The sequence below is a fragment of the Crinia signifera genome, chromosome 9 (assembly GCF_055691185.1).
Source record: "Crinia signifera chromosome 9, ASM5569118v1, whole genome shotgun sequence".
Taxonomy (NCBI): Eukaryota; Metazoa; Chordata; class Amphibia; order Anura; family Myobatrachidae; genus Crinia; species Crinia signifera.
Genome location: NC_139225.1, coordinates 19,647,594 through 19,665,977, shown reverse-complemented (window position 1 = coordinate 19,665,977; position 18,384 = coordinate 19,647,594). Strand labels below are relative to the sequence as shown.

Below are 18,384 nucleotides of genomic sequence, written 5' to 3'. Positions count from 1 at the left end.
GTGCTATATACTAAGGTAGGAGATAGAGGGAAACAGAGTGGGTAAGGCAATGCCAGTAGCACTGTGCCTTCCCCACCACAGCTGCCAGGCCCCATACCAACAGTATGTAATAGGAGCAATAATACAGAAGGGGTGTGGTACAGGGGTCCGACAGTCGGGATCCCGACTGGCCGGACTCAGACAGCATGGAGAGCACGATTAAGCCCCTGCGGGCTCGCTACGCTCACCACCTATTCTATTCTCCCTCTATGGGGGTCGTAGACCCATACGAGGGAAAATAGTTTTGACTGACAGGACCCCTTCTGGCACCCTACAGAAGAGCTCCCTGTCCCCTCTGCCTCAGCCATTACCTGTCACCGGTCACTCCATATCTCTGACACCAGACACGGGGGCAGTGGGGAACGCAGTCCTTGTATGATGTGGCCTCACAAGCAAGACGCACAGAACTACATTTCCCAGCATGCACATGTCTTTGCTGCCAACTTGCCGAGCTCTCTATCTGCCGGCAGCAGGCAGCGCAGGACACGGAGGAGTTGGACTACAAGTCCCGGCAACCATGTAGCTGAATGTACTGGTTGGCCAGCAGGTGGCGCGGCGTCATCGCATCGGCAGCGTCGTAGCGCATGCATAGTGAGCACAGATGCGGAAGCAAAGTGGCGGCTGTGGGAGAAAGAGGTCCTCTTCCGGGAGTCCGTGAGATGTCAAAGAATTCCGGGAGAGTCGGCAGCCCTGATATACAGGGCCTTATTCTAGTTCACTCTTTCTGACAAAATCCTTCTTAGCTGGACAAAACCATGTGCACTGCAGGGGGCCAGATGTAAAATTAGAGAGAATTAGATTTGGGTGAGTTATTTTGTTTCTGTGCAGGGTAAATACTGGCTGCTTTATCTTACACTGCAATATAGATCTAACTTTGAAGTGAAACCATACCCAAATCTAATTCTCTCTGCACAAGTGACATCTGCCCCACCTGCAGTGCACATGGTTTTGTCCATCTAAGAAGGATTTTGTCAGAAGAGTGAACTAAAATAAGGCCCACAGTGAGGGAAATGAGAAGCGCACAATGTGCTCTCCTCAGAAGGGAAGGGGGCAATGGAGGGAGGGAAGAAAAAACTGCACACAAAAAAATGACCAGTAGAGGCTATTAACCGATGTATTGAATATATGCTTTTATTTGTGAAAGATTTTTTCATTTATTGATGAATTGATAGGTGGCCACCCAAACATTAACTTTTATTGTTTAATAAATGTACAATTTATTGATTAAATTGATGTAATTGTGTGTTCAGTCCATGGTACAATTAAATTTATTAGCGCAGTGTTTCCATTAACCCCTTCACTGGTACTCCTGAGAATTTTCCGGGCTGTGCTCCAGTGCCCAGACTGGCAAACCCGGAAAATTCTCATGAGTGCCAGGGTCTACGCTTCCTAGTGCCGGGCAGCGCCAGAAATTGCCCAGGACCCAGGGACCTTACCCAAGATAGGTAAGTATCAGTGTGTTTGTGTAATGTATGTATTAAACTTTTATTTTCTGGGTTGTCAGTGTGTTTATTTACCTATTTCTTGTACTTTGGAACTACAAGTGCCAGCGGGCCCTTTAATGCCCTGCATGCTGGGACTTGTGGTTGCATGTGGGGGGGGGAGGCTTGCTGGAACTCATAGTTCCACAGCATAAGACAATAGTTTATTATTCTATTTTTTACACTGCAATCAGCTCGATGCCCACCGCCCAGGGGCATCGAGGACAGAACCAGGCTTCAGCCTGGTCAGGTAAGTCCTGGAGGGGGGGGGGGGACCCCTTTATTGTGGGAGTCCCCACTCCCCCATGACCCCTGGCCAGGCTGACTGGTCGGTAGGGTTAATGCTTTGGCCATGGGACCTTATATAATAAGTGTCTCCCGGCTGTGGCATTACCCTGCTGGCTGGTTGGGCCTGGGGCTGGTTCTTAAAATACGGGGGACCCCTAGTAATTTTGTCCCTATATTTTGGGAACCAGCCCCGGCCTTGGAGCCTGGGGCTGGTTTTAAAAAATCAGCGGAACCCCTATTTGCCGGGTTTCCTGATTTTTTAATACCAGCCCCGGCTCTTCAGCCTGGTGCTGGTTACGGCAGTGGGGGGGTTAGGGTGGTTAGGGGGGGGGGGGGGCCCATGCCGTTTTTTTTTTTAATTCCACCCCCCCCCTCATTTTTACTATAGTTTAAAGGATTTTTGAAGACTAGTGGCCGTGAAACTGGAGAGGAGCAGTGGTGGCCGGAGAATCAGAGACCCGCTGATCATGGTAAGAACGAGAACAGCCTTCTCCCCACCCTTTCCACTTCCACCTGTCACCTCACCAGTGTTACCAACTCTGAAATGAAAATCAAGCAACCACGTAGTGAAAAACAAGCCCAAAACAATCCTAAAAAGCCCCCAAAAATCTACTGCCTAGATGGAGCCTAGGGGTGGAGGCACAAGGAAGGGGTATTAGCATTCATTTTACTATACTAGTATGAGAACGGGTGTTTTCACAATCTTTTAGTTTCAAATAAATGTACCAAAGAGGTATAAGATCGCATTACAATTATGGGCACCTTTAAGCTCCGTACAAAAGAAGCGATTGGTAGCTGAGCGTCCCGTTTTCATCAGAGACCAGCAATGGTCACTGATGATGATATACTGCCGGACGATGCCGCTGGTCACAGGAGCATGCAACCATTGCAGGGCTGATCATTGGAGCGTGCTCCCGGCGACAGTCGCCCTATACGCACAGGGATATGGTTGCTCAGAATCACCCCATGTGTACAGGGCTTTAGACTGCATAGCCATACCCCCTGTCCTGAGCCTGAAGGATCGGGATACGGTCATTGGGTCTACAGCAAGTTTGTCGACACCGTTAGGTCGACATGGGTCAATGTCGACGTGTCATTAGGTTGACACAAGCATTAGGTCGTCAGGGTCTAGGTTGACAGTCAGAAAGGTCCACATGGGGTTTTCAATGTTTTTTTGAGCCGACAGGCGTTATTTTATGCCCGGCCCCTACCATCCACTAGGGCGTGGTGGGAGAATAAAATAGTGTGCTTGAAGCATTGCGAACGAAGCGAGGGGATGCGGTGCACTGGAAACTGTGTCCATGTCGACCATCGGGTAAAAAAACAGTGAAAAACCCCATGTCGACCTTTTGTCTGGCGACCTAGATCCTGCTGATCTAATGCTTGTGTCGACCTATTGACCTGTCGACCTAGACCCATGTCGACCTAACGGCATGTCGACTTAACTCTTGTCGACCCAAGGATCACAACACGAAGGATCTGGTGCAGAGAGGCTTTTTGCCCGCTGACACCTTCAATTTCTGTATGTTTTCAGGCCAAGCAGAGGGAGAGATCAGTCCCCTGTCCTCCCCCTCCCTGCTGCTGCTGGGGAATGTATAGGTCCAGGAGCACACAGAGCAGCCCCGGCTCCCGTGCGTCCCGTCCCGTGTCTGTGTGAGAGTACTACTACCGGTAGCAGCAGTCAGGAAGCACGGGGGGAAATAAATGCCACCGCCGCTGCCGCCCCGGGCCCACCCACAATGATCGGGCAAACAAACAACAGCTACCTGAGTGGCAGGAACATTATCCAACCAGCGTCTGCACTGTGGGCTTGGAGGCGTGGTCAGGGCTCGGGCGGGTAAATTTGAATATGGCAGCAGGAGACGCTGTGGTGTAATCGCCGCCGCTGCTGCCGCTGAGAGACCGGCCGGTACTGTGCGGGTAGGGACACGGGGGACTGGTGAGGTGTATACCGTCCGAGCAGCAGGCCGGAGTCACCCCGCTGCCACGTTATCCAGCAGGTAGGTGTCATACTAATACTGCAGCCATGCACCGCTCCTCTGTGTGTATATATACCTCACTCATTATGGCTGCCAGCCTGACCAGGAGTGCTCCCAGTACGGCCACAGGCCCCCTGACGTTATACCGGGGGTGTCTGGTCCCTCACAGGGGCGGTTCCTAGGCTGAATGTGGTATAGGTAACATGGCCACCGTACTGTACAGGGCTGTTGTGGGGTTTTATTACTTTCAGACATTTGTATCCTCTGGTTCTTTATTATTTTATGATTTGCTTACAAATATTTTAATATTTATATATTAAAAAAGAAAAATGGTGCTACCCTTCTCTGATGCAATGACTGGTAGGAAAGGAGGAAAAAAGTTGTCAATTTTGGGTATTTCTTCAAGTGGTCCGACTGATAGTTGACACGTTCTTAAAATGTAACGGTACTTGTGTAGTATCACGGCGCCCAACTCATCGCAGACCATAAGGCATGCGATATTCTACAATGTCATACAATTGAAAAATTATATGGCATACAATGGGATGCGATTATAACTTGTATAAGCACCCTAATGGGTGCTTACAATGTTAAATGCACCCCCACGCCACCCCCCCCAGTATAAACGTGAACCTGAAGCGCAGCGAGCCCGCGAGGGGCGGCGGTACGCGTCCTCCGACCTTTTCATACCCCCACTATCCACGTCGGCGTGGAGTTGATTTTATAAAGCGTGGCGAGCCCGAAGCGTGGCTAGCGGACGCGCATAACTTCACAGATATACGCATCCCCTCGCGGGGCTCGCTGCGCTCGCCACACTTTATAAAATCAACTCCACGCAGACGTGGATAGTGGGGGTATGAAAAGGTCGTAGGACGCGTACCGCCGCCCCTCGCGGGTATGCTGCGCTCGCCACGCTTCGGGTTCACGTTTATACTGTGGGGTGGCGTGGGGGTGCATTTAACATTGTAAGCACCCATTAGGGTGCTTATACAATTTTTCATCGCATAGGGGGCTAAAATTGCATCGCAGTGCATTTGGTGTATGGCATGCGATACAATGAAAAATCGCGCAATCACACATCGGGGGCGCCGTGATAATACACAAGTACCAATGTAACTTTTATTAGTGTTTTATTAAAAAAAGAGGCGCACTGATCACACCTTCTTAATAAGATATTGGTAAAGATGCGCAAAAAAGGTTTAAAGGTGCCCATACACGCACTGACTTTTCCCGGTGCAATGTATGCTATAAGGTGCGCGCTCCCGCGGCATCTCATCGCACAGTACAAAAAGCATGTGCTGCACATACTTGTTGTACTGTCTTTTGATCGCATGCAATGCGATGCTATTTTAGCACAAAACGTACCGGGTAATCGGTACGTGTATGGGCACCTTTAAGGTGCCCATACACGCTGCGATTATCGCATGCGGTTTGAACTTTTTAAGTTCAAAACGCACCGCATTGGTTAGAATTGCACCGTGCTCCTGTGGGGATGCGATGCGTGCCCCTGTGGGTACAATACTGTATAGCACACAAAGTATCTGCAGGCAGTACTTTTTGTGCTACGTCGCATCACATTTGTAGTACATGCGATGCGATGTACATTTAACTATAAACTTAAAAAAAAAAAAAAAAACGCTAATTGCATCTGCACAGTACATTGCATCGCATCCCCTATAAGTGCCAAAATCGCATGGCACACATATCGGTACATGTATGTACCTTAAGGAAATCACTGCTGTGTGCTGTTATATAATTTACATGTCTCCCCTATATTCTCAGAAATGCTTTTTCTATTATAATGAGCAGGTTGTTGGGTATTTATACAGCTTAATTATGTTTATATGCTGTCTCGTGCGTATCTATTTATTGAGACAGTGAAACAGTGTAATGTTTGTGTATCCAATCTCATCAGTAACACATTGTATCTTTCATCTCCCACAGGGTATTTTGTTTCATCAAGAAATGGATGACAAGTAAGTACATTGCAAGGGTTGACAATATTTCCATCAGAAGCTGGATGATCTTCCTCTATACCGTGCCACCTTAATTGCTTAGTTTATGATTGATACAATTTTTGTAAGTGGCCTAATATCTATTTTTAAGGTTGTTATCTTTTTTTTAAAAGGCTTTTATAATGTATTTATTAGTTTACTTAAGGTCCATACACACTGGGCGACTATGCCCAGCATGTATGGACAGCGATGATCATTTACATCGCTGCGGGGAAAGTCGCTCAGTGCATACACACTGAGCCACTTTCTCCCTGCCCGGCGCCGACGGAGGTGGGGGGGGGGGGGGGGGAGGACTGCTTTGCATAGTGCAGCGCTATGCAAAGCCGTCCACAAAGCCGCTCATCTGCTGGTATAACCAGCAGATGAGCGGCTTTCCCAGCAATGTTGCGGAAGTACGCAGCAGCGCTCACCGCTCATCCCGGGGCATACACACTGAGCGGCTTTGAGCTGAAAGCTGCTCAAACCTGCTGTTTTGATATAAGGATTTCCAGGGCAGAGTCACCTTGCTCTTGATGGGGGAAATAGCTGCCCATGCGATATGTGCCTGTATGCTACTGCGTATGGATGTGACCTGCTGTTCAAAATAAACAGTCTTCATGTGAGTCCCCGTGTTTGTGATCCTTGTTACACTACACAATATGTTTCTATTGTTTTAACTTATGATTCTTCAATAAAATAAATGTATAAAAATTTGAAATGCAGGCATAAGGAGTTTTGCTGATCCATATATTCTGAAGCCAATGGCTGCATCCTTGGCCACCGTTTCAATAGCTCCAGCTGTGTGCTTTTAATAAGGCATCCTAAAGATGTCCAGTGGGCATGTAGATGATAGGTTGTGCGGCCTTGGATGCAGGCATGAATCGCAGAAGCCTGTAGTGGGCATTTTTTAACTCCAGAGGCTTCCTTAGCTGCTGAGCACAAAACAATAATAATGATCATTTCTGACCCCAAAGTTTAGCTTTATAGAACTTGATAAATGTAGCTATTTCACAAAATTGTAGTTGATATTGTAGTACCCTACTTGGCATTTGTGTAATTATTATTGTAGCACAAATGTTGTATACTGATGAATACCATAAAGGAAAAGCTCTGCTACTACAGTTCAGATGCTGACGTTTCCACATAATGTTTCCCGTTTAATCTTATTTACCAGCAGGGTATTTTGTTACGTTCGGTAGATACTAACAAATATACAGCTAAGTTCAGCGGGTGTTTTAGTGTTGGTTATTTTCTAGGTTTCAAAATAACCTCATTTGTGGTTTATTTAATAGATGTAGTATAGAAATTGTTGTAATTCTATGTTTCTCTCTCTCTTCAGTGGCCTGAATGAACACCGCCATCGTAGGAGAATTTCTTCGGTAAATTTAAGTTGTTTACTGTTAAGCTGCAAAGATTCAATTACATTTTATTTATCAACAGTTTCTTAGCGCACACATTCTGCAGCGTTTAACAGAGAACATTTGAACGGTCACATCAGTCCCTGCCCCAGTGGAACTTCTAATCGTGCACACACACACACATTCTAGGGTTAACTTGTTGGGAGCCAATTAGCCTACCAGTATATTTTTGGATTGTGAGAGGAAACCGGAGTACCCGGAGGAAACCCACACAAGTATGGGGAGAATATACAAACTCCGGCCGGAGAGTTAGAGCCATGGTGGGGATCGAACCCATGACCTCAGCGCTGTGAGGCAGTAATGCTAACCAAATGTCATTTTCACCCACAAGTAACTTTGTTCTTATCTTGTAGCTATTATTAACCGCACTTGCATGTTTTCTAAAAATAAAACAAATAGGTTTTTATCTATTTTTACCAGGCTGCGGTCAACATACTATAAATTCTGTTCGGTGTATATACTTGTTTCTAATACAAAAGCAGAGCTGTGTTATTGATGGGCAAGGAAGAGTCCATTATACCTCTTTTACACCAAAATACCAGATCCGAACTGGTATTTGGAACACTGTTCCAAGCTAGGTTGGCTTCAGGATTTGCACCATTTACACTGAGGTGGAGACCCACAGTGTAAATGGGAGTGGCACTTGGAGATGACCTTTCTAAGCGGCAGGACCACCGAGGGCAAGCCCCCCCCCTTCCCCTCAGCTGCCCCTTTTACATTACACCGACGCTGACCCGGGTCCACCAGGCAAAAACCTGGGGTGTTGCCTCAGTCTAAAAGGGGTATAAATTATATTGTTTTTAAGGTGTATCCACACAGGGTACAGTCATTGGCTGGAAGGGATGCACATTGGGGGCGGTGCTGCATGGATTAGCATGACCCTCATTCTGAGTAGAGATTAACTGATTTGGTTTTACTCAAACCGTAAAGCAAGATCTTATTGGCTATCCAGAACACATGACAGTCGATCATTTGACGATAAGAACCTTGTAAAACCAAACCTGCCCATCTCCAGTTCCGAGATAGTAGAAATAGACTCTGCACAGTCTTATTCGATTCCAATGCCGCAGGGCTGCACCTCAGATCTTTTGCTGCATAGCATGGTGCGATTTGGACTATATAGCAAATCACACCATGCGAACACCACATTCGTGAAAACCACAGCTGTGGCTATAAATAAAACGTTAAGATGGACCAAAGGTGCACATAGTTTTCAAACTGATTATATCTATTATCTTATTATTTATTTATCAACCGTTTCTTATATAGCGCATACATATTCTGCAGCGCTTTACAGAGGACATTTGCGTCAGTCCCTGTCCCAGTGGAGCTCACATTCTATATTCCCTACCACATGTACACGCACACACAGACATTCTAGGGTTAATTTTTATGGGAGCCAATTAGCCTACCAGTATATTTTTAGAGTGTGGGAGGAAACCGGAGTACCCGAAGGAAACCCACGCAGGCACGGGGAGAATATACAAACTCTGCACAGTTAGGGCCATGGTGGGAATCGAACCCATGACCTCAGTGCTGTGAGGCAGTAATACAAACCATTACATCATCCGTACTGTCCATATGAATCTATAAACCTGATGGTGCACACGTCATTGTGCATCCTATAGATATTTACTGTGTAGTTTATACTAGCTTCATTGTGTTCTACAAGGTATCCGCAGCACTAGCCAGTGATAAGAACACAATTGCATACACTTTACGTATACACGGCACAACCATAAATGCAACAATTACACAAAATACGGGAAAGGGTATGACCGGATGGTATTGATATCCTGGCAGTCGGAATGTTGACCGCAGCATCCCAACCTTCACAATGCCAATGGTTCCTGGTGAGCGGTTTATCTCTAACCCTTCACTACCCTTCCCGCAGCGTATACCTGACCCCAGCGTTTACGGGTCTTTCTGCATTCTGACCATTAAGATTTCAACCACCAGGAACCTGACCACGTCCCTGACTGTTACGGCTTCTAGTCTGAGAGTAATCAAATCTAATAAAAGCAGAACTATAAGTGCACTCGCGGATCACCTATAAAAACTACTTCTGCCACTTGCTTGTGTGAAATTGTGTTGTAGTCTATGATTTTTGGGTCATAGCTCTTGTCTTTTTTTAATACGGTTGTATGGTGGGTTTTTCTTTTTACTTAGATCTTGAAAGCCCCGCGCAGTCCCCTTAAGGACATTGGATTTGTAAATGAACTTAATCAGGTCAGTTTTCAATGTCTAAATCTTGGCAGGTTATCTATGAACTGTTATGTATGTTCATGCTGAATGTAATAAGGTGTGATCTCGAGATTCAAAAGCACCATAGTGAAAAAAATACTTCATGTTATTACAATTTTCGGTACGTGTATTTGCAGGGCGCCCACTAAGCTATTTAGCCTTAGTGGGCTATTCTGCGTAGTGAAATCGCGTTGCATGGCACGTTTTCGTGCCATGCGATGCAATCTCACTAGTTAATTTTATTCACTGCACCCCTGGCTGCGGATCAAATCACATGCGGTTTTGCGTGCGATGCGGTTTAGCACAACACCCACAGTATACATGTCTATGCGATGCAATGGGAATTAGCACACCCCCACTATCCACGTCACCCCCGAAGCGTGGCAAGGGGACATAGTACGCGTCCTTCTGACCTTTTTCATGCCCCCACTATCCACGTCGACGTGGAGTTGATTTTATAAAGTGTGGCAAGCCACCGAGCCCGAAGCGTGGTGAGCGGACACGGAACACGGGTAAAGTAATCCGTGTCTGCTCGGTGGCTGGTTGCGCTCGCCACACTTTATAAAATCAACTCCACACCGACGTGGATAGTGTGGGTATGAAAAGGACAGGAGGACGCGTAACTGCATCCTCTTGTGGGGCTCGCTGCACTCGCCACACTTCGGGGTGACGTGGATAGTGGCGGTGTGCAAAATAGCCCGCGATAAAATCGCATGGGTGCTTTTAAAATGAAGTACCATCTCATCGCATGGGTGCTTAGACAATGAAAAATTGCATCGCACCCATGCTATGTGATCTGTGGGCAGGGGTGCACTAAAAATTAACTAAGGAAAATCGCATTGCATGCGATTTTCCTACGGTGCCGCACGTCTGCAAACTGGGCGCCCTGCAAATACTCAAGTACCCCATTTACTTTGGTTATTACTATAAAATAAGCAATGGGAACTGTGACTTGTAAAGTGACCACTATATAACCATTTATTGTTTTTGTTTACAGAATTGATGCATTTGTGATCTAATACTGGACACTCTGTTCCAATCTTAAAGGAAAAGTAAAGTGTTGAATTAGTGTACACTGTAGGAGCAGCGTGCTGATTCGTGAAGAAGGAATATTTTAATATTGAAGGGCAAAATGATTGTAAAACATTGTCCTCCAAAATTTCCATATGCCCTCTTTACTGATCCACACCCTCTACTTACGGTGAATGCTATTGACGTTAACTATACAATTAACTCTAACTTGATGTAGACCAAATTCACTTTACGGTCCTCTCCTTTCCCAAGATTGTATTTACGTAGTTCTACAATATCATTCTTATCCCAGTGCTGTGCATTGAGCCAACAGAATGTGAGAAGTCTTCAGTTACATAGGTTTTCTCTGTGGTAATGTTTCCTTTTTTGAAGTTCTGGATAAATCCTTGTTCTGTAACATTAGAAGACACAAATGGTGAGACTGGTACCTATAGTTTACATTCACTTTGCTTATGGATCCCCATTAACGTTTACAGGATTCTACGCTTGAACAACGGCGGAAGAGTTCTCGGCGAGTGAGTTTTGCTAAATCTGTAAGGTAGGTATTCTTGAATATTACTTCAGCTGTTGACTGTACCTCTAGCCTAGCATTAAAGACTATCTAGAACAGGCCTGGGCAATTGCGGCCCTCCAGATGTTACGGAACTACACATCCCAGCATGCCTTGCTTCAGTTTCAGCATGGCCACATAGCAAAACTAATGCAAAGCATCCTGGGATGTGTAGTTCCTTAACATCTGGAGGGCCGCAATTGCCCAGCCCTGATCTAGAATGTCATCCTCACATATGTGTTATCCGTGATTACCCCGGTCATTTATCCAAAAGTAAGCAGAAAATGTGATAAATTATAAAAGAAGAAATTTGGGGATGTTTAGGCAGAGGAAGTGCTTGTTGATCATATCCGTGTTCTTTTTCCAATAGTTTTTCAGACCTTTTCTGGTTGCGGGTATCCAGATAAAAGGCCCCATATGTTACATATGTAATCTTTCTAAACTGTACATTTAGGTGATACAATGAATGTCAAATATAGTTGTCAAAAAAAAAAAAAACCCCAAACCACTTTTCTTAGAAGCAGGCAGTTGTGTATTGTAGTCGGTGAATTTCAAATGCAAAATTATTGTAAACTTGTGTATTTTCTGTATAGACCTTTAGAGGAGATACAAAATTATTAGCAATGAAAAAAAGTTTTTTTTTTAATTTAAAATGGTCTTTCCTCAGTGTTTTCACTCCAGAGCCATCTATAACTGCAGAAGCTGATCCTAAAAATGATGGTAAGCATTGTGCTTGGTGTCAAATAGAACCGCAAAATATTTTTGGCCTATTGTGGAACGCTTGAGCTGTCCTGTACCTTCTCAGTACACACGGGCTCGGTCTGGGCGATTGCGACTAAGGCGATTTTGGCTTGGTCAAAATCAAGATTTAGCTCGGTCGCAGATGGTGACAAATACACCATATGGCAGCTAAGTTAAGTGACTTGCCTGCACAGTCTACTTAGCCAGGCGATAGCGATGCGCATACAGTGCGCATACAGGGCGATTTTTGGGTAGTCAAAATTGTCTTGCCAAATCACATTGTGTGTACATACTGTAGCTTACGTATAGGTTGGGTTTTATGTAGAGATGTGCGATTCTAACTTGGCTCTGATTTACTCGGATTTCAAAGCGATATTTAATTGGCTATCCACAACATGCCACAGCTGATGGCGAATAAGATTTGGATTTGAAATCCAAGTAAATCCGAACCGCACATCTCTAGTTTTATGTCCCTTTTAATTATTACAAGACCGATAATCTGCTGCAAGTTGAGTCGGCTTGTAAATTACCCTTTTTGAAACCCATATTTCACAACCTGACTGGTGCTGTTGTAGGCTACCAAATAGTTAATTATAGAATTGATAAATAGTATATGTGGAGAATTCAACCAGCAATCCTTATAATATATTCAGTATGTGGCATCAGTGTTGCCTGGTACCTCCAAAGTTCTACGAGGGTGATAGATTAGGGTAATTGTAGCTGCTCTCAGGGCACTAATTTATTCTCCCTCTATGTGTGTCATGGAGGGAGAAAGTGTCGGGATTTTAAATGCCGGGATTTGAACTGCATCCCCCAGGCAGGGCACTTTCAATCGAGACGGCACTTTTTAAATTTTTTTTTTTAGAAATTTAAATGGGGTGGGGGGGGGGGGGGGGGATATAAAAAATTGCAGACTGCACTAGAATTTCGGTCATTAAATTTCACTACTCTATGACCATTACATATTCTGTTGTAATGACAATGACACATTATGGCACACACTGTAATGCCTCTTACACAATATGCTGTACACCATTATTCCCATAATTAGTCAAACTCATCGCGTGTAGATCACATCGCACATTTATCTTTTGGTTTGCGATGGAGCGCATATCGCAAGTCAAAAAATTATGTCCAGCCTGTACTAGATCCCATCGCCTCTAGTTCAAATCACATGTGATCTAGTATAGAAGACCTAGTACAAATAGCATCATGTGTCAGAACCTTTAATGTGATGGAGGGGGGTTTGGGTTTAGGTGCTAGCAAGTTAACTTAAAGTTACGCTCTAGCAAGGAGGGTTGGGGAGAGGGGGTGGGGTGCTACTAGGGAGTTAGGGAGATGGTAAGTATACTTTGCTGACCCCAATTGTGATTTTTCTCTTGCTCAGCATCCCCTCCTCCATCATCCGCATGTATGGCGCCTGGAACTTTGGTTCTAAGCATTTGATTACCAGCAACTTAATAACTGGATGTGTTTGTGAAGCTATTGTGTGACATTCAGCATTATACAGTAGATTGAATGGCTGTGCTCAATGGGTCAGTAACCAGAAGTGCAGGGATGGAAACGTGCAGCCTACCCAATTCCCAGTTGTCATGGCACGTTCTCTGGAGACCTCAGGGGTTGCTTACTATGCCTTGTGTTTTTAGGAGAATGCATACTGTATTGTATATTTTGGTAGCTATAGTTTTTATGTTGCTTTTCTGTTTTTCCTATTATCTAAAATACAGTAGTGTTTACCTTATTGCATATTATCGGTATACTTGTGTGAGAAAATATAGATATATATATATTATTTTTTTTTTTTTTTTTGGGGTGGTTCAACATGTATATTTCATAGTCTTACTTTGTGTACTTTAACAGATCCTGCCGTAAGTGATACATGCAATAACAAGTAAGTGTGATTGGATAAACCTTTGCCTAATGTGCTTTGCTTGATGGCGTCTGAGTTATCTGTTGTAAAATTAAAGAATTCTACAATAATCTTGCAATTAACAAATATGACTTCACTTGCTCCCATACACTTGCTATATTTCAAACACAACACTATTCTAAAGGCCCATACACACTGGGTGACTGAGCTGAAAGCTGCTCAAAACAGCAAGTTTTGAGCAGCTCAAAGCTCCCCAGTGTGTCTGTTGCCGGGAAAGCTGCTCATCAAAGCGGCTTTGAGGACTGCTTGGCATAGCGCTGCACTATGCAAAGCCGTCCACCCCCTGCTGGCCACAGGTGGAAAGCTGCTCAGTGTGTATAACTCCCCCCCCCCCCCCCCCCCCCCCAGCGATGACATCTGTCATCGCTGTGCATAATCGCCCAGTGTGTATGGACCTAACAGTTGATTAAAACTTGACAGAAGACTTCTTACACCCACTAGACGCAATCTTTAATCTCCCTACCCAACCATCAAAATTAAATCTTTTATTCCATCATTCGTACTCCTTTTGTTTTCTGAAAATTACAATTTCGGCATTCACACCTGGCTATTAGACTTCTACCATTTAAAACATTTAGATATGTTACTATATCTATCATACTCCCTATATAGTATGCCAGCCACTTCATACAGGGAAATGACGTATAAATTATATTATGGCAGTTCTATCTCCCCTCCTATGCCTCAAATGTAATCATACACTGACATTGTTCCACTGTCTCTGGGAACGTCTGCTGGTTCAGCATTTCTGGTCTCAAACCCAAACTACATAAAATCATTTACTCATTTTACATTTTTGATGACCCCAGAATGAGACCTCTTGGGAGTAATGAGCTCCCTCTTGCATCTCCCAACAGAAGACAAACCGTTTTATGTCCTATAGTGGCTGGTGTGGCCTCAAAAACCATATTTCAACAGTGGATCTCTCACCATCCACTCTCCATACACCTATTTTAAAGACAAACTTTTTTTAAATGACCTGGATAGAAGCTGCTTTGCAAAAATCTGCTCAGACCCAGCTCTTTTTCCAAATATAGGAAAAATATATCCAGTCCCCAACCTTCTCGCCAAACACATCTTTCTTTCTCTCGCTCATGACTATGCCAATTTACCTACGCATTATATTAAGGGGGATATTTAATCCCAGGTCAAGATTGTTGTGACGTTCCGGCAGTCGTGGCACTGTCCCGTTCTCATCCTGCTCGACAGAAAATAGGCAGGCGGGATTCAATGTTCCTCTTGCCTAAAAGGGGACGTGGCCACGAGAAACAGCTGTGGGATCGCCGAGATCCAGCCGTGCGATTCGCAATCCACGGCCGTTCTGTGCAAAACTAGCCGTCGGGCTCGTTTTGCCGAGATGCCTCTTTAATGCTGTTGGGAAAGACGGCATTGAATCTGTACCCTCCGCTATTTCCCTTGTTGGAAATAGCGGCGGGGGATTGAATACCCCCCTTAAGTAACACTATACACCCTTCCATCCTTTTCCATTGATCACTGTCTTATTCTTCCTCCAAGATTAGTATGAGAGTTTGGTTACCTCCCAGAGCCCAGCTCAAACTCCTATTCTTTTCTTACACCCCCCCCCCCCCCCTTTTATTTTTTATTTTTTTCTCTTCATCTTCATCCTATCCCTTTCTCTCCCTTCATTTACTTCCAGGTTGTTTTTTTTATGCACTTTATACAGTTTATATAAGTATATAACACCTATACATATAACCACGAAATTCACACAAAGCAAAAACTCAAAAAAATTATTTAGATCGTATCTAATGGACAAGGACATTCTTTTTCTCCTGTTCTCTTGCTAGGTTTTTAATTATTGAAACTCTTTCAACGATATCTTCATTATCCTCTCTCCTACCGAAACACTCACTGAAATAACGAGCATGTGAACCAACACGCAGGAGAGATTCATTAAAATAACTACACTATTAGGCGCATGGGTTTCATTGCACCCATTGCATCAGTGGCTGTTTTGAGAGCTGTAGTGCTGTTTGTCTTCTGTATTGTCGAGCAGTTTTTTATTCTGTACTGTCTTACTGTTTTTTGCCGCCTTATGGCGCTGCAGAAAACTTTTTGGATCCTTTTTAAAAGTTTTTAAAAATACTAATCTTAAAAAATCTTTCCTTTTTTGTGTTTATAAATGAAGATTTTAGGGTGAGAAACTTCATCATAAATGTCAAATTGTACTTTTGTATAAATTATTATATAATATATGTATTTTTTTTTAATTGACAGCAAGAATATTACCTGCCCACTAACTGGTAAGCCTAAGATATTATTATACTAGGAAAGGTAGTAATGCAGCTATTTACAGATGTAGCCCCTCTCATTCAGACAGCGGCTGGCGGTAGATCCGTCAGCCGCTGGAAGGGGCTGTGCGCGCACGAGATGCATGCACATCCCCTTCAACCGGAACTCCCCCCGTTTCGCCGTCCACCACCTCCTCACTCCCCTTAAATAAGCCGCGAACCTCGCCGCTTTGGGGAATCTGATTCCCCTGGAACGTAGAATAGGGTGAGGGGGGTTATACAGCGCGGATGGCTTGCTCTGGGTGCCCATGCAGGAAATCTCATAGAAGTAGCAGAAGCTCGGCACTGCAAATATTTTATAAGCAATATAGGCTTTATTTAGCAACGTTTCAATATCATAGGCGATATTTTCATCAGGCTTAAAACAATGTTACAAACAGATACCTTAAGAAGAACACCATTGGCTACGCCGCTTCCGGGGGAGTGCGCTCTCAGGCGGCGCAAAAAGTATGACGCCACACGCTAGGTCAGCCGACCCGCATCATGAGTCACGTGCCCCCCGTTACCAAGGTAACACAACAATTATACATATGCACAATCTCATTACAAGTTAAAAAACAAGCAAAGAGAATATTCAAACATTCACATCAGTCCCTGCCCCAGTGGAGCTTACAATCTATATTCCCACCACATGTACACGCACACACAAACATTCTAGGTTTAACTTTTTGTTAGGAGCCAATTAGCCTACCAGTATATTTTTGGACTGGGAGGAAACCGGAGTACCCGGAGGAAACCCACGCAAGTACGGGGAGAATATACAAACTCCACACAGTCAGGGCCATAGTGGGAATGGAAGCCATGACCTCAGCACTGGGAGGCAGTAATGCTAACCATTACATCATCTGTACTGCCCCTATTCCTAGATAAAGGAATATCATCTGGTTAATTGTTCATACCTGTTCTCACTGATTTTAGGAATAAACACATTGCTTCATGGACCTATTCAAGTCCCAGCTCATCAGGCAGAGGTATGTGAGAAATTCACAATCATTTGTGGACTAAATATATTATCAAACTGTTTTGCACTGTATGAACAGAGTCCTTGGGTTTATTTCAGTAGGTGGCCTACACACAGTTCATGTTTTCCCAGGTCAGCTTTGGCTTTTTTAAAAATGACAGTTGGTGAAATACAAGTGCACCACCACCCGGGAGAAATGGAAAACATGGACTGTTAGGGGATCTTGTGGACTGAAGGGCAAACTTATTACTAGGCATTCATTGAACTGGTCGCTTATTTTCTGTCTTTGCCTCTAAATCGAGATGAATTATCTTATTTGCCGGCAATCCCTGTCGGCCTCCACAACAAATGAGCCTAGTGCGAATGCACCTTTGGCCCTTATTCTGGTTCACTCCTTCCGGCAAATTCCTTCTCAAATGGCCAAAACCATGTGCACTGCAGGTGGGGCAGATGTAACTTGTGCAGAGAGAATTTGATTTGGGTGGGGTTTTACTGCAAAGTGAGATCTATATTGCAGTGTAAAAATAAAGCAGCCAGTATTTTCCCTGCACAGAAACAAAATAACTCATCCAAATCTAACTCTCTGCACATGTTACATATGCCCCCCTGCAGTGCACATGGTTTTGTCCATCTGAGAAGGAATTTGCCTTTGCGAGTGAACCAGAATAAGGGCCCTTGTCTATTCTCCCGTACAGCTCTAGTGCGCATACACTAGATCTCGCTACTATTACAAGTGTTTAGCAACGGTCACCTTGCACACAGCGTCACAGTAATGCATTGGGGTGAAGTGTTATCAGTGCACTTATACCACTTCTCCCCCATAACGAGTGTTACATACACCCCCAAGTTTGGGAGCCATTGTTTCTCTCGCTTCTTCCCCACCTAAATAGTTTTAATTGCAATAACCTGGGCTAAAATGAATGAGATAATTGATATAGTTTATGCATAAATGAATCAAATTAAAGGCACATAAAATTATACCTGGTGCCACTTTAAAGTTGTGTTTTAATTATTCAGCAGCTGTCGTGAAATAGGAGTCAGGGGTGAATTTATGAAGCTTGGAGAAGTGTTATCTATCCCCATAAAGAACGTTATGAGCAAGGTGATAATGGTTCAGCCAATCAGCTACAATATGTAAATTGACAGGTAAGAGCTGATTGGCTGAACCATTATCACCTTGCTCATAACGTTCTTTATGGGGATAGATAACACTTCTCCAAGCTTCATAAATTCACCCCTTAGTCTCTTCCAATAGTGAACACCATTTCAAAATTTATAACGGCGCTTGTGATATTCGCTTTTCACAAAACTTAATCACAAATATTATAAAACTGCTTAATCAATAAAATGATGACCAATGTAATTTAAAACTCACTAATGGTGAGTACACACGGTCGATTAGGCTTGCTATTCGA

At 44.2% G+C, this 18,384-nt stretch overlaps 1 protein-coding gene across 2 annotated transcripts in view; it reads left to right on the top strand.

Moving 5' to 3' along the window:
* The first annotated feature begins 2,953 nt into the window (after nt 1-2,953).
* Nucleotides 2,954-18,384, top strand: part of KNL1 (kinetochore scaffold 1) — a 52,516-nt gene continuing 37,085 nt past the window's right edge. For both annotated transcript variants that reach the window (XM_083161315.1, XM_083161314.1), the window contains exons 1-9: nt 2,954-3,808; nt 5,732-5,763; nt 7,121-7,160; nt 9,369-9,428; nt 10,952-11,013; nt 11,693-11,745; nt 13,627-13,657; nt 15,935-15,960; nt 16,927-16,979. In XM_083161315.1, the coding sequence (XP_083017441.1) occupies nt 5,753-5,763; nt 7,121-7,160; nt 9,369-9,428; nt 10,952-11,013; nt 11,693-11,745; nt 13,627-13,657; nt 15,935-15,960; nt 16,927-16,979 (336 nt within the window). In that variant the 5' untranslated portion in view covers nt 2,954-3,808; nt 5,732-5,752. The remainder of the gene's footprint in view (nt 3,809-5,731; nt 5,764-7,120; nt 7,161-9,368; nt 9,429-10,951; nt 11,014-11,692; nt 11,746-13,626; nt 13,658-15,934; nt 15,961-16,926; nt 16,980-18,384) is intronic.